The sequence below is a fragment of the Phalaenopsis equestris genome, unplaced genomic scaffold (genome assembly GCF_001263595.1).
Source record: "Phalaenopsis equestris unplaced genomic scaffold, ASM126359v1 Scaffold000800, whole genome shotgun sequence".
NCBI classification, from domain to species: Eukaryota; Viridiplantae; Streptophyta; class Magnoliopsida; order Asparagales; family Orchidaceae; genus Phalaenopsis; species Phalaenopsis equestris.
This window is the reverse complement of record NW_018165240.1, coordinates 799,264-820,595: the sequence shown is the minus strand read 5'-3', so window position 1 is coordinate 820,595 and position 21,332 is coordinate 799,264. Positions and strand designations below refer to the sequence as shown.

General features: G+C 35.4%; 1 protein-coding gene across 1 annotated transcript; it reads left to right on the top strand.

Moving 5' to 3' along the window:
* Positions 1 to 851: 851 nt before the first annotated feature.
* Positions 852 to 19,489, top strand: LOC110031329. The gene is made up of 2 exons (XM_020734477.1): positions 852 to 1,151; positions 18,443 to 19,489. The coding sequence occupies exons 1-2, from the start codon at positions 1,049 to 1,051 to the stop codon at positions 19,261 to 19,263; spliced, it is 924 nt and encodes a 307-aa protein (XP_020590136.1). The 5' UTR covers positions 852 to 1,048; the 3' UTR covers positions 19,264 to 19,489.
* Positions 19,490 to 21,332: the final 1,843 nt, after the last annotated feature.

The following is a 21,332-nucleotide window of genomic DNA, read 5'->3' as shown; positions in this document are numbered from 1 at the left end:
TAAATAATATATATTTTTTATAATTTGAAAATTCTATCTTTAAGTTTACCGTTACATTAATATTTGAAAATGTCTACAACTCATGCACATCATCTACTTATAATTTATTAAGATGTGCCTTGAAATTTTTAATATGTTTTCAAATTAGTAAAATATTGGTTACCATATAATATACTCATTTCTAAATAAATTTATAAACGTTGGGATTTATTTTGATGATTAAATAAAGATGCAAATTATTTTTCAAAGATAAAATAAAGTAAATATAATTATTATTATTTGGCTCACATATCTCACTAATTAAAAAACAACAATTTCATTAGATTCTGCTTTTCATTGGAGTAGATATTACCGCATGCCCGGTTAGCGAAAAAATATTATATCAGGACTCCACACGTACAGTTTCGTGCGGAATCCAATGAAATCACGTCATGTATTTGGAGGTGATAAAAAAAATAAGCCCGGTAATACCGGGGAATATTCCCCCGCAAGTTATTCTCTGTTATTCATGTGTTATTGTATGTTATTCAAGTGTTATTGTGTTCTGAGAATATTCTCAGTATTATAATAACACAATAACACCTGAATAACACGGAAATAATATTCCCTTATGTTACCGAACATATTTTATTTTATTTTTTCTGTCAACTCTACATACAAAATACTGATATAATATTTTTCTTCCTTCTCCCCAATAACTCTACGGTTCATCATAGATAGAGACGTGATGGTATTCAAAATATTTCCGGACATAATATTTCTCTCAAATCATAATATTTAAATATTATTAAAATAAAAATGTCTCCTTTTTTTTTTTCCTATTTTATCCTCTCGAATCCTCGAATTCCGTCTGGAAATTCCCTTCCCCAATCTAGAAACTCAATCTTCTAAACCCTTTCTCGGTTCCGTTATCTCTGTCAGTATCACGAACTTCGGAGAAGGATTCACAATTCAATCTTCCGAGATTTTCCATTGCTCATTCCTTTGAAGAAAGATTAAGAAGGGGGAGAAAGGAGAGAGAGGTCTGGTTTCTTCTTACTTTGGTTTAATGGGGGAGTGGAGTTATTCCCGAAGGAGACCTAGGACGCATCAAAAGGATGCTGGATGGCCCAAAGGGACGTCTAGATACGGCGGCTTGCCGCCTTCTTCTGGTAAGTTTTCCCTGACTCGGTTTCTTCCTCTTTGCGCCTGCCGCTTAAGCAAACCTTTTAGGGTTTTCTGTTCTTTCTTCTCCATAAATTTCTCAAGTTTTGTCGATTTGTATCAGTCGGTGGTCCGCGATGTCTTTTTTCTTGTCCTTGCATTCAAATTTTATTTGTTCTGTTTCCGTTTTGAGTAAAGGAATAAATTCTTGTTGCATGTTGTGATCTGTTGAAATCCTCGTTGGGTTTTTGGCTGCTTGTTTCTTATATTTGTTTTATAGCCTTGTTATATTGGTGGGGAATATGCTATATCAGTGGGTTTATGATTTATTGTTTCTTAAATGTTGCTGCACATAAAAAAATCAAGGTATTCTTTTTCCTCAGAATCTGGATAGAAGTTATATGGAAGATTTACATACACACCAATGAATCCCTGTGTATCTGCATATGTAACACCTAAACTTGAATTTTTACATATATACCAGCTTACATATACATGAAAAGGTATGTTTCACTTTTCAAAAGTTGAAATGGTGGTATGTTTGATGTGGCATGCAAGATTTGAATGGTATAAATGTAAATAACAAAATTTTGGTGTTAGATATGTAAATACGTAAGAATTGGGTGGTATGCATGCTAATGCCATGTGCTTGACTGCTGTTTGTGAGGACAATTATTTTAGATTCTTTGAAGGTTTATGCATTTTGTTGCTATTTCTTTGATGTTCCTTACTTTTCAATGCTATTTATTGTCATTTATTTTGCTCCTTTTTGTTTATTTTTAACAACTTTATTTAAGAGGTTTATCTTCAGTTATCCCATTTTTTTGTATATTTTAGCACTTTATGCTTTGTCATTTTATCTTCATTTTATACGGCAATTTGTTTTTTTTTATATGCTAGATAGTGTTTTGTCATCTAGGGCCATTGGGCTTCAAGTAGATTTAACTCAAGTTGGGTTCACTAAGCCATATAAATCTAAATTTAGTGAATCTTGAGATGATAATAACTTTAAAATTGTGTGCATAATGTGCTCCAATTTGGCCAAATTTGAAATTAGTTTGAGAAAGATTTATCAATTTGTGACAGTTGTTCATATTTTTTTTCATACTTTCGATACAAATTTAACATATATATACATGCTAATATTTACAGAACATTAATATGTAGATATCTGTAGGGATATCTATTTCAAAACACTTCAAAAAACATAGCATTTTAGCTACATTTACTTTTTTTTTCTCCTAGTTCTACATTTCTCTCTGGGAATTTCACTACTTGAATTTTGAAAACCTATTGAAAAAATAATGAATTAGTAGATTCCAAATTTAGTTTTGATTGTAGTTAGAAATTGATTGATGTTGGTGTCAAATTGATTCAAGTGGTTACGAAGATCATTTCAGAAGGTTGTCAGGGCATTTTAAGTCTTGCAACAATTCCAGGAGGATTCAAACAAGCTCAGTGAAAGGGATTGGATGTCTTAAGATGCATAATTTGATTGTTGTTGCAAAATGACATGTAAAATGAAATCGCACAACAAAATCTCAACCAAACCTATCTCTCCTTAGGGTTTGTTTGGTAAATAATAGAAGCGTTGGAAGAGATTTATTTGAATTTCTTGCATATATTTTAGGATTTTATTCATTTTCTGGATTTTCAGAATTAGTTATTATTTTTAAGGAGTTAGTTGTTTGATTTTAGGATTTTGTTGCTATTTTAAATATTAATTTTTATTTCATGTTTGATTTGGTCTTTGAATATATATTTTAGATTATTCTTTATTTCTTCTATTAATATAGCCATATTAGGATCATTGTGAGCATCCTAGAATCAAATGACCTAAAATTTCAAATCCTTCTTTGTCCTCTTTCTATGTGGTATTTTGGTGAACCCTACTTGCAATTGTTAATAGGTGTAGTAATTACTTCAATTAAAAGGGTAGAGATAAAGGATCCAAGAAGAAACCCTAGATGCAGGAGAAACCCCAAAGGGAAGGCCATGTCAAATAATGGGAATTGCCTCCCAATTGCTCCCCTTCTGGTGCGCCCTTGTGCAATGCTCACTTATCGTCCTTGTTGCCCCCGACACTCGGGTTTCTATGTAATTGTTTCTTTGCCTCTAGTTTTTTTTTTGTTTGCTTGTGCTTGTGTCTATGCCCTCATAGTCATGCTGACACGGGACTTTGGAGGTGGGACGCGGGCTTTGGAGGCCGGTTGAACTGACTTGCTGGATGGTCTGCTATTATTTTTTTTTTGTTTTGATAAATTGAATAAGATGGATTCCTGTCTAACCAATGCTGGACTGGCCGACCTTCATTGCAGCGAGAGATACCGCGCCTTTCCCCCTCCTTTTGTCTGTTTGCCACTCTACTCCCTTGCCTTTTCAGATTGCCACCCAAAGGGAGGTTCACTTCCTAATTTTTCTCCTAGTTATTATATAGCTGTTATTTTGCTTGCTTAGGGATAGTTTTCAGTCTTCCTAATTTTAGATTTTTGTCTAGCTTGTTGTTGACAGCTGTTTTCCCTTCTAAGGCTATATTTGAAGGCAAGGAGGTGATCCGATTGTAACCCGTTTGGAGGCGATATTCTCAAACGGTTCGAGGGGTGCTCCGACTATAATTTGATCCCGTGGAAATTCATATCTTTTCTAACTCCCCTTAGTAGCTCATCTTCACCCTTCCTCTACCTGCTAACTTTCGTAACTCGATGTCGCGAAAATTCTTATATTTCTTAACTCCCCTCAACAGCTAATCTTCACTCTTCCTTACCTGCTAAGTTTCGTGACTCCTTTCCATCCTACCATCCACCCTGTTGTCTACAGACCCTAAACGCTAAACCTCTCCTCCTACCCATTGCACGACTAGAAACCTCTCAGCTATTGTCTAGTCAGCCTTCTAAAACCTCCACGACAACCTCCACCTCCACCCAACAATTGCAGCCCTCCCCTTCCTATTCCTCTTTATCGTAACCTACAGCCAGTCCCCTTCCCATTTCTTTTTGTCGTAACCTACAATCAACTCTTCCCCTTCTAATTTACCTTGTCGTAACCCATTGCCAATCCTCCCCTTCCTACTTCTTGCCATAACTTGCCGCTAACTTGAGGTGTAAATGAGTCAAGCCGACTCGTGAGCCTGCTCGAGACTGACTCGGTAAGTGACTCGTGAACTAAGCTCGATGAGCTAACTGGCCAAGCTCAAGCCACCCCTACTCGACTCGATAGCTCATGAGTCGACTCGTTCACAAATATATTAATATAAAATATATTTTAAATCTATTAAATTTCAAGACTTTTTCTTCAAAAGATTAAAAACATTTACAAAATGATATTTTGTATTGTATATTAGGTGATTTTTTTATTATTTATTTCCAAAATTTTCATTATATTTGTCATCTTATTATAAACTTAGCTTAAATTAATATCATATTCTCTCCTTTATAATAAAGAAGCTGGCTCATCTTATTATAAACTTAGCTTAAATTAATATCATATTCTCTCCTTTATAATAAAGAAGCCGGCTCGCGAGCCAGCTTGAACTCAGTAAAATTAATCAAGCTCGAGCTTGAGTCGAGGGTCATCCTAGCTCGACTCAACTCATTTACTCCCCTATCGCCAACCCTCCTTTTTCTATTTCTCCCCGCCACCACCTCTTCCCCACCCCTCTCCTAGCACACTTAGACCTTGTTGGGGTCTATGTGAGCGTCCTTTGCTGTTAATCTTGTATTGTAGTTTGTGTTGGTTGTTGTTTATTTCTTGTTTGCAAGAGGCTTGGTTGTAACCATTTTGAATTTCAACAAATTTTTTTGCATTTCTATTGTGCTTTAGGTTAACTCTGAAATCATTTGGTATCAGAACTAGTCTAAACATAATCCTAACATTATCCCTCCATCAAAATTTTCTTCATTGTTTCCAAATCACAACTAAACTTTGACCTAATCATAATTTCCCCTTATTGATTTACAAAATCAATAAGTTTAAATCAATTCTTTTAACCTGCTTTCATCCTCTCGACTCTAAACTCTAGCCATGCCACCAAGGAGATACTTGCCTGAGCATACCGGGAATGATCAAGGAGAGATCTGCTGACTTCAGCGGATTGTCGAACATTGATGATGACATCCAGGGGGACCTACCCTTGATGGTGACAGGGAAAATTGAAGAGGAGAAATTGATGAAAAATTCAACCACTTCCGTAGGGATGATTTCAATGATGAAGATGAAAGGCCACGGTGTTTCAAACTCCAGTATCAGAGGAGGTCTAGAAAGGAGACATCAGTTGGAGGATATAGAGACTACGAATTCATGGTGGATCTACTAGAGTTTGAGGGACATATGGAGCCATATTAATTTATTGATTGGCTACAGTCTGTTGAGCGGATCTACAAATATAAAAATGTGCTCTTGGATAAACAAGTAAAATCGGTTGCTATTAGGTTAAGAGCGCTTCTGTCTGGTGAGAGAACTTACAACGACAGTGAAAAAGAGAAGAAAATGATAAGATTACTAAATGAGAGAAGATGAAGAAAACAATGTTGAAGAAATATCTTCCTTCTTATTATCAACAGTGAGACCTTTCAGAGGAGTTCACATCTCAGTTTGACTACTTACAAGATGAAATGCTAGCTGAACGGGCCAAAGGAGCATACTACAGTCCGATACCTTTGGGTCCTGAAGCCTCCTGTTAGCAATGTGGTATAGCTTCAGCCGTATTGGTTACTTGGGGACGTCCAGATCTTAGCTCTGAAAGTGGAAAGACAACAAAATTATAGAGGCAACCACTACCAATCAGACAGAAATCCACAGTTGGCGATTGCAAAGAAGCACATCTTAGGGATTTGTGAAAAATTGTTTAGAAAAGGATAGAGCCACCCTCAGCGATAAGAAGTTTAATAATAGTATCACGCGCACAACAGTCCCCGCTAGATAATGTTTCAAATTCCACGAATATGGGCACATCCTCTCTAGCTGCTTGATGAGCCAAGTTGTGTCTTTCATTGAGCAAGGCACTGCGGAAGAGTTTAGCGACCAAGAGATAGCTAAGGAACTGGGTGATGTGTTTCATCTGCTATCAGATAAAGGAGAGACACAGTCAAGAAGTTGGGTGTCATGACTCAGAGACACTCCCCACCATATTTTCTGTTGTGGCTGAAGAAGGAATACAAGGTCAGTATTGACCGAAGGTGTTTAGTGAAGTTTTCGATTGGAAACAAACTGTAGGATTGAGTGTGGTGCGACGTGGTCTCCATGGATGCCTCCTACATTTTATTGGGGAGACTGTGGCAATTTAACTAGAGGACTCAACACAACTGATTCAAAAATGCATTCCTTCACCAAGGATGGGAAGTGTATAGTCCTCAATTCAGTGGAGCACAATATCACATCTGCCCTTGCCACCATAGTAGCATTGATGGGATCATTTTGGTGATGACAGTGGAGGATAGAGCTGAGACACCAGCTCTAGACGCGGGATAGACACAACAGAGTGCTTTTCAGGATATCACGATCGGTATCTTATCACCAACGCCACCATCGTGCAGGGAGGTTCAGGTTACTCCTACTTCAGACTTGGTTAAGTCGAATGCGGATTACTTTAGGAGTATTCAGAAGCAGAGGCGAGATACACAGACTCAATTTAGTAGCAGCTTCGATAAGATTGGACCATTGTGTATTTTTTGCTTGTAAATTTGGAAAGACCTTCAGGTTACTTGGAGGATGGTGCAGTTGCCAGTGAAATCTAGGTGCTGCTAGGATTGCATACGAAGAACTAGAATATTCGAAGAATGAAGTCGAAGCTCCCACAACCTCGGGAGACTGAGGCGAGGCTTTTGAGGCAGGACATAGGCTTTGGAAGCCGACTGAACCTGCTTGCTGGATGACCGACTAAATTGGCGAGGATAGATCTCGATCCCCACCCCCTGCTGGATCGGGTGACCTTCATAAGAGGGGGAGATACCGTGCCTGCCGCCTCCTTTCGTCTGTTTTCCACCCTACTCCTTTGCCTTTTTAGATTGCCGCCCAAAGGGAGGTCCCCTTCCTAATTTATCTACTAGTTACCACATAGTTGTTGTTTTGCTTGTTTAGGGTTATTTTTTTGGTTTTCATGATTTCAGATTTTTGCCTAACTTGTCGTCAGCTACTGTTTTCTCTTCTAGGGCTATATTCAAAGGCAAGGAGGTGCTCCGACTGTAAGTCGTCAGTTGTGGTAATTTTCTCCTGCGGTTCGAGGGGTATTTCGATTGTAACTCGATGTTGTGGGGATACTTATTTTCCTCAACTCTCCTCTGCATTCCCACCTTCACCCTTCTTCTACCTGCTAATTGCCGTAACTCTCTTCCATCTTGCCGTCCACCTTGCTGCCAACTGCCCCGCCTCTCTTCCTACCCATCCGACCACCAGAAACCTTTCAACTGCCATCTAGTCAACGTTCCAGCTCCTAATTCATCTCGCTGTAACCTGCTGCCAACCCTCTCTATTCTCCTTAACCTCTTCCCCACCCCTTTTCCCCCCACACTTAGTCTTAGTCGTGGTCTATGCGTAGTGTCCTTTGTTGTTATTTCCTGTTTTCGTTTGCGTTGGCTGTCATTTATTTCTTGTTTTCAAGATTCTTGGTTGTAACTATTTTGAATTTTAACAATAAAATTTTCATTTTTATTGTGGTTTGAATTAACTCCGATATCACTTGCTTTTGTTCCTCGGCTCCAATGCCTGGCGCCGCATACATTGAACATGTTGCATTTGAGCTCGACGTCCACGGAGGCATCCTTTAAGCTTTGGCTTGGTTCTTTTTGCCTCATCTACTGATTAATTTTTGTATAACCTCTCATGTTCGTTGCCATGTGAATTAACTTCCTCTAGCTTTTGATCATCCCGCGATAGCCTTTCCACTTATTCTACCACCCGCTCGTTAGGTGATCCCATGATGCGTTGCTTCCCCTATGATAGCTCCTACACCTGGTATATGGGCTATCGTGGAGTCTCCTTCTACTTATGCTCCTCCTTTTGTAGAGGCTTGTTAGGGTTGATAAGGGTCTTGGTTTCAACTTGCTTTCTCCTTCTAGTTTCCTTTATTTACACTGAAGGACTTGAATTAATTCATAAAAAGCTGCCCTTCTATCAATGGTAGACATGCAATCATTTAATTTGGATGATAAGATCTTTGAGTTGACACCTCATTTTTCTTTCACCATCGCTACCAAGTTTTGTGCAGATCTATGTTCTTCATGATTTATATTTTATTTGAGATTGATTGGAGATTTTTGGGTTGAGCTTCTTAATTTCTGCCATATTTTTATCAAATTATTTGTAGAAGCTGATGTTTAAATACTCTTTTTAAAGAGATCATAATATGTGATTGATTTTTTGATGTGAATGCTCAAGTTGTCTTCTCACTTTGATAGTTATGTTACTTTTTTTTAGGTTATTTTTGTTCGACTCCAATCAACTTTATTTTCTCATCTTCCTATGTTTGATAAGTCTCTTCAAGTGGATTTTGATTTTGTTAAGCTATTCAGACAGTCCATTGCTAGGATCTTGGTTGAAATGGATGTTAGTATGCCTTTATAGAAGGTGATTTGGATTTTTTTCATTGCTAATGACTACTAACAAAAGGCAAGATTAGAAGGCATTCTTGCAAAAAAATTGTCGCAATGATATTGATTACTTTAAGACACACCAGAATTGTGGAAACTCCCAGTAATAAAGCCAGCATGGAGCATTCAATTGATAGAAGACAACTTACTAATGCAATGTTTGCTTTTTTAACTACTTTTGATTTAGTTTGTACACAAGTCTTTGAACCATGCTGTCTTCGACCGTGACACCTGGGGCTACGTCCATTCAATTTTGGTTTGGTTCTTCTCTCTTCCTAGCCACATGCTAATTTTTTTTTCATCCTCTCATGTTTGATGTTATGTAATTTTTGCTTCGTAGGGCTCTAAATCATCTTATGGTAGCCATCCCATCTACTTTCCCACTTATTCCTCAGATGAATCTGTAATGTGATATTTCCCTTATGGCAACTCCTGCTCCTAGTATATTGACTACTGAGGTGAAGCTCCTTTTACTTCTGCTATCCATTCTTTTGAAGAGGGTCTAGGGGTGATAAGGTCCTAGTTTTCAATTTGCTTTCTCCCCTTGGCTTCTGTTATATTTATAACATTGTGTTGTACCAACTCATCACGAGTTTTCCTTCTATCATGATAAATTTGTACTCATTTTCTTCCAATGATAAGATCTATCAGTAGGATTTTTTTTTTATCCGCCACTGTTGGCTAGTTTTTTAGGGGACAGTAGTTTTAAGATTGTTCATAAATTTATGTTCTATTCGAGATTAATTGGATATTTTTTAGTTGAACTTATTGTTTCTCGTTGTTTTCTCATCAGATTATTTTTAAAAGTTGATTTTTAAGGACTTCTCTGGAGGATATCATAATATGCGGATGATTTTTTTGATGTAAATGCTTTAGTGCACTTCTCACTTCGATTGTTCTGAGTAATCCCTTATTATTCTTATGTAGGTTATTTTTTCTTGACTCGTGATTCAATACTTTAACCAAGCTACTCTATTTTCTATTTCAAAATTTTCTCAAAGGGCATTTACATGCATGTCAGACAATTCTTGTGCATTTACATATCTAACATCTATACTTTCATATTTATATACATAATCCTGAAATCTTTAACATCCCATCTAAATTGCCACTATTGTTCACCTTTTAAAGTGAAATACACATTTTGATGCATAGCTTTATAACACCGAAGTGTTATAAATGTAAATATGAATATTTAAATATGTAAATACATAATAATTGTGTGGCATGTAAGTAAATTTCCCTTTTCGTAAACACCTTCAAGTGTATATTGGAATTGCTGTTATTTTGATCATCAAACATATATTATTATTCCAAAGATGATTTGGATTGGCTTCCACTGTTAATGACTACCGGCAAAAAGTAGAATTTGAGGGCTCTCCTCCATATAATTTTTCTTGCAATTTTTTTTTTCGCTACCTCATATATTGCTTCAAGGCACAAAATTATGAAAAATTCCTAGCAAGTAAGATACCATTGAGCAATCAATTAAGATAGCAAAATCAATTGAGAAAAGCCAACTTGCTAATAGAATGATTATAATTTTGACAGCTTTTTATCTAGTTTGTACATGAATCTTTAAACCATCTTGATATGTTGCTTTGAATTCAAAACCTTCCTTTGGTATTTTCCTAATGGAGATGATCTGCACAACATCGGCAAACGAGATCATTGATCCTAATCTACTATACAAATTAGCTTTTGATTAGCAATCTATGGTCACATTTTTATAGATTACTTCAAGGCACACAAACTTATGAAATTTTTTTTAGCAATCAAGATAGCATGGACCAATCAATTGGGCAAAGCCAACTTGCTAATAGAAAGATTATAGTTTTGACTACTTCTGTTCTAGTTTGCGCATAAAATTTTAAACCATCTTTGCATCTTACTTCAGGTTTTAAACCTTTTTTGGGTGTTTTGGACACATCTGCTTACAAGTTCATTGACCCTAATCCACTACATAATTTAGCACTTGATGATCATTTTGTTGTTGGAGATTTTAGTTATCCAGAGTCTCAGTCTATTGGCTATGATGTTAGTATTTTTATTACAGAAGTATTAATGGTTAAAATGTTTCAAATTCCTTAGGCTTGACACATAAAATAAAGTATATTGTCACTTTTCAAGTTTTGCTAGATTTCAGGTAAAACACTTTAAATGAGAGCTCATGAAGTTCTTCTTTTCAGGAAAATGGCTCTTGTTTTGTTGCTATCTGGTCAATTGATGGTATTTTGATAAAATTACTTCCAAAACATCTTCTTTGCTGTCTCTCTGTGTGATTTTTGATGAACCATGCACACAATCGTTAATAGGTGTAGTAGACCCACTTTAATTACAAGGATAGAGATGAAGCAGCTAAGAAGAAACTTTAGGTGAGGGAGATTCCCCGAAGGGAACAGCCTCCTCCCTGATCCTCTTATGGTCTACATTTGTGCGGTGCTCATTTGTTGGGCTTATTGCCCCCGACACCCGGGATTATTCTTGCTTCGATCATTTCTTGACCTTAAGCTAGTGTTTGGTCTCTTGTGCTCAGGTCCATACACTCGTAGTTGCTCATGTGCTCCCAGGCTTTGATGTTTTGCGACGTCGACATACTCTAAGCTCATGTTGTTTTCAACATCAACGCCTAGGATGGCATTTTTTAACTCTGGTCATGCTCTTCCCGTCTATCAATCATTAATTTTTGTTCTGCTTCTGTTGTTTGATGTTATGTAATTTTGCTTAATTTGCCTTTTGATGATCCCATTGTAGCCATTACATCAAATTTTTCAACTGCTTTTCAAGTGACCTAATCTAGTGCTTCCACTATATTAGCTTTTGCACCTAGACTGTTGAGGATTCTTCTAATTATGCTCCTCGTTCTTTCGCAGAGGCTGTTAAGGGTGATTAGGTTTCTAGTCTTCAACATTCTTCCTCCTTTTGGTTTCCCTTATATTTATAGCAAGTTTCAGTACCAACATACCGCAAGTTATCCTTCTATCATGGTAAATTTTCACTCATTTGTTTTATTAAGAGATATCAGAGTTGGCATTTTCACTCTTTTGCCCTTGTTGTTAAGATTTTTTGTATCAACCTAGTCTTAAGATTGTTCATAAAATTATGTTCTATTCGAGATTTTTCAGTTTAGTGTATTTCTTTTCATCATATTCTTATCAAATTATTTTTGGAAACCAATTAATAATAACTCTTATCAAGGTGATCATAATATGTGAATGTTTTTTTCATGTGAATGCTTAAGCGGTCTTCTCACTTTGATTTTTCTGAGAAATCTCCTATTACTATTTCTTTATTGATTTTTTTTTACTCTGAATTCACCACTTAAACCGATTAACTCTATTTTAACTTAGTTCAATTTTTCAATCTGTTCAAGGGGATGTTGATATTGCTAAGATATCTATGCTGTCAGTGGTTAGGATCTTTGTTGAAATGGATGTTATTATACCCTTATAGAATCTGATTTGGATTGGTTCCACCGCTACTGACTGCTAATAGATGGTAGAATTTGAAGGAATTTCTGCAATTTCTTTTCTTGCCAAGTTTTTGGTCACAATTTTGTAAATTGATGAAGACATACCAAAATTCTGGAAATCTTCTAGCTGTCAACACAGCGTGGAGCATTCAATTGCCTATATAATGGTTGTAATTTTCACTACTTCTGATCTAAATTGTACACAAAATTTTGAAACATGTTTAGATCTTGCCTTGGATTCTTAACCTTTTATGACGGTTACCCAATGGATGTCATTGACATTGCATCTACATACAAGTTCATTAATTTGGGTCCACTCAAGAAATTGCTCTTAGTGATCATGGTGATTTTGGGGAATTTTGGAAATTCAGATTTTTAGTTTGTTGATTGTAATGTTATAATTTCTACTATGGAAGAATTAATGGCTAAAATGTTTTAAATTCTTTAAGCATAAGCATAATAAAACTGAAGTATATTGTCATTCTCCTCGAGTTGCTAGACTTCAAGTAAAACACTTTAAATGAGGTCTCATGTGATTCTTTTTTTTCTAGTAGATGACTATTACCTCATTGCTATCTGGTAATTGATTGTGTATTTTGGTTAATTTAGTCTCAAAAAAATTTGTCCTTGTTGTCTCTGTGTAGTTTTTGGTGTAGTAGTAGCAGTTTGGTTAAAGGTAGAGATGAAGTTGCTAAGAAGAAGCCATAGATGTGGGAGGAGAGTCTCCATAGAGAAGGTTGTTGAAATGAATGGAGCTACCTACCACTCACTCGCCTTATGGTTTGCTCCTGCGTAATGCTCACTCATGTGTTCCATTGCCCCCAACAATTAGGGTTATTCTTGTATAGATCGTTTATCTGTCTTTAGCTTGTGTTTTTGGTCACTTGTACTCGGGTTCAGACACTTGTAGTCGTGCTTATGCTCCCTGGTTCTGACGCCTTGATTCTACTTACACTCATGCTATCTTTGACCTCAACATCTATGATTGAATCCTTCCAACTTAGGTTTGGTTATTCTTTTCTTATTGTCACTCATTGTATCTTTTTTAATCACTCGTTTTTGATGTTATGTAAATTTGCTTCCTCTGGTTTCATAATATCCCATGGTAGCCATTCTATCTATTTGGCCAACCATTCCTCCCGGTAGACTTTGTCCCTACTTATATCGATGCTTGAGAAACCTCCTACCAATTCTCCCCATTCTTTTGCAGAGTATATTACGGGTGATAAAGGTTCTGGTCTTCCATCTGTTTCATCCTTTTGAGAAACCTCCTACCAATCCTTCAAGCTGCACTTTTATCACAAAAAAATTGCACTCTTTTCTTGTTGGTGAAATCTTTGAGTTGACATCTTTTTCATCTTTCTCTCTTGTTGGCAGGTTTTTTGTGGTCAATTTAGTTCTAAGGTTGTTCATAAAATTATGTTCTATTTGAGATTGATTGGAGATTTTTCAGTCGAACTTGTTGATTCTTTTCATTTTTGTGTCATTTTTGTGAAATTATTTTTAGAAGTTGATTCTTAAAGACTCTTCTTTGGGAGTTTGTAATATGTGAATGGTTTTCGACGTAAATACTTGAGTTGTCTTTTAACTATGATTGTTTTGATGAACCTCCTTTTATGCTTATTTGGGTTATTTTTCATGACTATATTCGCCACTTCAACCAATTAACTCTGTTTTCTCTTGGTTCAACTTTTTTTTTTTTTAATATCTTCATGTGGATGTTGGTACTGTTAAGTTTCTAAGACGTTGGTGGCTAGGATTGATTCTATACCCTTACTATCTTTTTTTAGAAGGTGATTTGGATTGATTCTATTGCTAATGACTACTAATAGAGGTTATAGATTGAATGACCTCCTCCATATCAATCATAGATTGTGTCCAGAAATACCGAGAATTGTTGAACTCTCATAGCAATCATGATTCCTTGGAGCATTCAATTGACAAAGTCAACTTGCTAATGTAATGGTTTTAATTTTGAGCACTTCTGATCTGATTTGTGTCTTTGAACCATTTTTAGATCTTGCTTAAGATTCATAACCTTAGATTTTTGCCCAATTGAGGTGATCAACTCTGCATCTGCATATAAGTTCCTTGATCCAAATCTATTTGAAAAATTAGCTCCCGATGATCATCTTGTTGGGGATTTTGGTGATTCAGATTCTTAATTCGTTGAGTTTGATGTTAGTATTTATATGATAGGAGAATTAATGGTTTAATTGTTTTAAATTCTTTAAGCCAGGACATAAATAAAAATAATGTATATCATAACTCTCCAAGATTTGCTTGACTTCAAATAGAATGTTCTAAATGAGGATTCATAGGAGTCTTCTTTTTAGGCAGATGGCTCTTTCTTTGTCTATCCGGTTAATTGATGGTGTATTTTATTTTTATATTTTTTAATTAGCACTTGTGTAATTGCCTGGTTTTGTACTCTTTTCATAGGCTGATTGTAAAATTTTTGCTTAAAAATTATAACCCCTTCAGCTGGTTTCCACCCTTTTAAACCTTGATATCTAGACATTTAAAAGTTACGACCCCTTCCTCTATTCAAGCATCAATATTATCCAAATTAGATGGGAAAGGTTGTTTGTATTTCTTGGCTTTGCCAAAATTATTTTTTCTTCAATGTTTTGAGGGATAGTTGAAAGTAGCATATTTAGGTAATTAGAAGGGTCAACTAAGTTAATGAAATGGAGGATGAGAAGACTCACTAGCAAAAGCTAAGTTCCACATTATAATGCTATTTCGATTTACTTGTTAATATTTGGTTTCTATATAATAAATTCACGAGAAACCCTAATTGATTGTTGCAATCACTATTTTTAAAAGCTTAATTATTGCCTTGGTAAGATATCCAAAATAATTTATGAGAAGTCTTATGAGATTTATTTTCTCTCACGTAGATAGGAAGCATAAATTCTTTAATTAATGATAATCGAGTGACACACCCTTCACACTATGACACCAGGGACTTCCTCCTAACCACTTGGTAGGATTTGGACACCAATCTTATTAAGGAAGTTTGGATAATTTTTGGTATTAAAGTATGGTAAAAACTAAGGTTCAAGTAATTTAGAATGTTGAAAACTCCAACAATCATAAGTAATCAAGAGGACACAGACCTTTAAGAACTAATCACCACGCAAGGGAAAAATAACACTTTAAATTGATTTAGTTGTTGTAGCCGAAGTAGAAGTATAAGAATAGAGTTTTTAAGCATCAAATATCTTGCTTAGCATAATATAAAGTTTAAGAAACACCCAATTTGACAATAGTACGGACTTTTGCTAGTTTAGTTCAAAGTATTAACATGAGAAACCCCATCATTTGTTCCAATCTATTCACCAAAAATACCAGGAGCGTCACTAGTGGCTCTAGAAAGAAAGAGGAGAGATAGAGGCTTAGAGTAGAGGTTGGTAGAAAGAGAAATATCAATTGCAGGAGTAGAAGGAAATTTTAAGGGGGGGGCCATGATTCAAATGAATCTCAAGATCTCTTTACAAGATTCTGAAGTCGTCTTTAAATCTCCTAATTGACTTTAAGACGATTAAAACAAGTCTAATGATTGGGTTTGGTCATGTATTATGGCGCATAATTTGAATTTAGCTAAAAATGCCATATAAAGTGGAATTATTGAAAAAAACGTATCAATGGACTAGATGTATGTCCACACTTTGGTCAGTCAAACATAAAATTGTTGCAAAAGATTTTGTTTGAATCCTTTTTATGTTGCACGGTTGCATACAATGGGGACACGGACACAAGACACTTATATTATTAAAAATATAGGACGCAAACATAGTCGCCCAAGATTTCGAGGATGATTCTATTCCTTAGGCTCAAGATATGAGCCACAATAGCCAGTTTGGCAACTTGCAAACATTTTGCAAAAGATTGGTTTGAATCCCTTTTACAATTTTAATCCATTTTTTAATTTAGGATTTAGATACTATTTTTTAGGAGTTAGTTGCTAGATTCTAAGAGTTTGTTGCTACTTCTAAATAGAAATCCCCATCTTCATGTTGCTTCAGAATTTTAATTTTTTTTAGATTATCATCTATTTCTCTTATAGAAAAGGAGACCTATTATGATATAAATATATAAGCATGCAAGGGAGCTAATTAATGTCTGCATTTTCTACTTTTGTTAAAAAACATCACTGTTTCTAGGTTGGATCAAGAGTGGAAGAGGCAGATAAAAACAGGGAAATTAAAAAATGGTAAATGTGAAGGAACTAGCTAATAACTTCTATCATTATGTTTTATTTGTTTTTAGCTATTCTATGCGAAATATGTCTATGATGTTGGCCCCTATACAAACGGTAGTATTTTATATTACTTTGAAAGTTTATAAAGTCAAACCTTTGAATGAGTGTTTTCATTTCTACCCTTACTATCTGTACATGAAGTTCAAATGTCTTCACTTGGGAAGTGTTTTACCAGTGTGTTGATGTTTCTCTCTCTGCTACATTGCCACTCTTTTATTCTAGCTAACATTATCCACCATTGATTCATTTTACTGCTGATTTTCTATTTCTAACATCTGCTCATCGCTTCTTAGTTCCTGCAATCCACTATTCTAGTCTTGTTCCAAACTTTATGGTTTTTTGCTATGTTGCCTTGTCATTGGGGTTGATATGTTCAGTGACATGCTTGCTCATTAGTTGTCATGGAAGAGTTTGGAAGAATTTAAACATTCTATTTTGAGTTGATTCCTATAAATCTGCGTAATTTTTTATTTTGGATTCGTTGAAATCTATAAAAGTAACTACTGAGGCAAGAAAGTTTATTGTACATTAAATAGTGAAATAAAAATTTAGTTTTTTTTTTCTCTCCATTCAAGTAGGCATGGAGGTTGTTGATTAAATAAAATCTACAAATGCCTTAAATCATCTTATATGTAATGATTTTATTTTCATGCCCAAAATGAATAAAAACAAAATAACCATTTTTAAAATATATATATTCTAGCTACAAATTTTCAAGGGGGCATTTACATGCATACCAACTAATTCCTATGTATTTACATATCAAAAACCTCATCTTGTTTTTTACATGTATACCGCCAAATCTTGCATATCACATCAAAAAATACCAACCATTTTTACTTTAAAAACGTGGAATACACCTTTTTATGCATAGGTAAGGTGTTAGATATGCAAATACATAGGAATTGAGTGGTATGTATGTAGGGCTGTCAATTTGGCTCGTTGTTCGTGAACAGCTCGTGTTCGGCTGAAATATAAACGAGCCGAACACGAACAACAGTTTGTTCGCTCGTGTTCGGCTCGAAATGACTCGAAAAAAAATTATATAACTTTTTATATAACAATATATTACATATATTATTTATATAATAATATATAATATATATTTATGTCAAAGTATAAATCATAACATCTCATGTGGCAATGTGGTTAGTGTCTTTTTTTGTATAGATTTGACCCATGTTCGAATCCCACACTTTACATCAATTTTTTCCAATTTTAGTTTAACGAGCCAATTTCGAGCCGAACACGAGCAGAACACGAACACAAATATTTAAACACACGAACACAAATATTTAAATCGAGCCGAACACGAACATACTGTTCACGAGCCGATTTCGAACACGATCCGATTTCGAACACGAGCTATTTCGAACGAGCCGAACACGAGCCAAGCCTGAGCTCGCTCAAGCTCGGTTCGTTTACAACCCTATATGTATGGAAACCTTCCTTCTTAATGTTTACACATATGCATATGCACATATCTACAATATATACATGGATTATGTTGTGCTTCAACTAACATAGTTTTTTCCTGGTGGTTCATTTCTATTTGTGCTTTTAGTGACTTTAAAAACTCTACAAACTTCTTACATGCTTCTTTAATGTGGTAATTTCATTTCTCTAGTCAAAATGATTAGAAATGAAATTATCAAATTTTTTTTTTATAAAAAGGTTTCCTTCTAGAGGAAACAAAATGAGCCGTTAGAGAGCTCTGATGTAGGTTTTGAAACAACTATGGTTTTGCAGAGTTTATTTTTCTTGCCATTTCAGTTATTTTGTTGCTTATTTTCACCCTTTTTTGGTACTCTTAAATCTATTTGTACTGCAAATTTTGGATGATTATTCTGTAACCATTGATACAGCCTTATATTTCCTTACCATAAAATATCTTTTCATGTTGGTATCTTTTTCTTCCATAAAATTGCACCAAAGCCCTTATTTGTAAACTTTTATATTCTAATCGACTGGTCGCAGGACATTCTTGCAATTCCGTTCCGCCTTGGGAGATAAAATTCTGCAGCCAAATTCCTTGGGGGAAATTCTGCGAAGACAAGAAACTCACTCATTTGTTCGAAAATGTGCTCAACTGGGACGACTCGGCCGGAAAAGAATCATTCGATAATGCAAAGGCTCGTTACTGGGCTGAAATTAACGGCCTCCACTGCGACATCCCCTTCCCCAATCCCGATATGTACATCGATGTGGTCGATCAAGACGCTTTTCTCGATCCTCGGCTGGTGGAGGATTTGTATAAGCCACCACCACTGCCGCCACCAACTCATAAAGAGTTTCCAGACTACAACTCAATAAAAATCATACCAACTGGATGGGATGTAGAGGATCCAGCTACATCAGGAGCTCAAATCCCGATTTTTATTACGGCCGGCGGCGATCAATCTCCGACGGAACTTTCTCGATGCGGCCATGCTCAGAATCCAGTTCTCGATAGTGACGGCACCGCAATAGTGCCTACAGGATGGGGCGACGAGGAAGATTTCGGTTCGAGCAGTGCACGGAAACTATCAATGATGTATTCAAATGATGCTTCATGCGGCATAGCAAAGGAGAGTTCCTGGGACCATAGACAGTATTGGAACGGCACGAAATATGGAAACTGGCGAAATGGGAGAGGCATGACACGTCGATTCGATTCGAAACCTTGGCCTGTGACGGACAAAGGCGAATATTATCGAGTTAAGGATAACTCGAGAGGTTTTCGCGGCAGGAGGAAGAACTACACAGATGAATACTATTACTGGCATCCTTCTGCTTTTAGAGATAATGATCAGAGATGAGCTGAATCAGTTGGTGTTTGGCAATGAAGTAAGTCTGTATGCTTTATTTCTTAATAGTGTGTGTAAGAATAGGAGCAATAGTTTTCTTCCATTCTCTATATCAATACATACATATAGATAGATATAGCTTTAAATTTTTAAATTTGTTCTAGTGAGAAGTAAATATAAATGAACCTCTGGTTGCTTGAGGCAGCAGTTCAGTATAAATAAGACAGAAATATTTGCATTTGTTACTTCCAAATTTCTTTCATGTATTTCTCATATATTTATTTATTATTATATTTTTAACATATTTTTGATGTTTCACCTGTCCTTTTAGTAGAGTTATATTTTTCACCTGATGGTTCATGGAACATTTGAAAAATTATTGGGAAAATTTACATACCATACCACCCAATTCTTTATGTATTTACATATTTAGCATATGAAGTTTGATATTTGTATAAAGGGCCCATTTGGGGCAGCTTATAAGTGCGAGCGGTGTTTTCAAAACGCCGCCGTACAGCTTGGTTCGCGCGTTTCGCCACTTATCCGAAACCGCGTTTGAGTTTTTACACTAAACGGAGGCTGCAGACCGAATCCCGCGTCCCGCCTGCGGGCTGCGTTTCAGGATAAGCAGCTTATCCTGAAGCGCACTAGCTGCCCCAAATGCACCCTTTGTTGTCATTAAAGGTTTTGCATAAAAAAGGTGTGTTCCAATTTTAGAAAGCGAGTAATGTGGTGTTTTTGTATGTAATATGAAAGGTTTGGTTATTTTGGGTACTCCCTTAATGGGCATGTTATGGCTGGTATGCAAATGATAAATAATTTGGGTGTTAGATGTGTAAAAAAGTAATGTTTGGTGTTAGATATGCAAATGATATATAATTTGTTTAGCCACCAAATATATTTTGAGGTAGGTTTGTGGGACGAAAACAATTATTAAACCAAATTCTCAATGGTTTGATTGTGGCATAACTAAATATATCGGCTCGGTAGTTTAAAAGTATAATGAGCAAAGTTTTAGGTGCTATGTATATAATTATGCTTTACTATTATTATTATTTAAAAATTAAATAATAATAATTTTTTAAAGTTATTATATTCTAATAAATTTGATTGTAAAAAAAGAAAATAATGAAAAACTATTTCAATTAGGTTATGCATAATCGGTATTTTTTTTTGAGAAAAGATGAGAGTCACACCTAGGGCTGTCAAAACGGCTCGTTGTTCATGAAGAGCTTGTGTTTGGCTCGTTAATTTTGTTCGATATATATATATATATATATATATCAATATACATATATATTAATTAGCATTTAACAAAAATCTAATTGACTACAAAGATTTATAATCAATTAAAATATTGATTAAGAAAATAGAATAAAAATTATTAAATTAAATTCAAATGATGTTTTAATATAAATAATAATTTTTAAATCTTGTTCAAACCTTTATTGTCTTATGTATTATAGGTACATGATTATGGTTGTTAAAAGGGCTATTTGTTCGTGAACAGCTTGTGTTCGACTCGTTAAGCAAACGAGCCAAACACGAACACAATTTTTGAGCTCGAAATATAAACTAGCCGAACAAGAGCGAGCCTAGTCACACCTAACTTTATTCTGAAGAGAAAAGAAACAACTCAAGAGACAAAACACAACCTAAAAAATAAAGTATAAACAACAACACTGAAGATAAGACAGCGACAAATAAAAGTTCTACAATACAAGATGGAGCTCAAAGAAACAAACAGACAATAACAATAAAAATACAATTCTAACACTTGGAAGAAGGAAAAACCACTTGAATTAGCACCAAATTGCCTCAAGAAAACCCAAGCTCCAAATAATCTTCTAGTTGGAGAAGAACCACAAGGATTAGCAACAGACAACACCACCATGATCAACAATAGACGACGTCATTTGGAATCACAACGAATAACATCTAACCATAATCTCGAAAACTAGATAAATTAAAACAAAAACAGACAAAATATAGCTTAGTAAACATATATCTCATAAAGCTTGAGAGACAAAACTAAAGGTTCAGTCAAACCCAAACCCTCTAGGGAGGCAAAAAATGAGGTA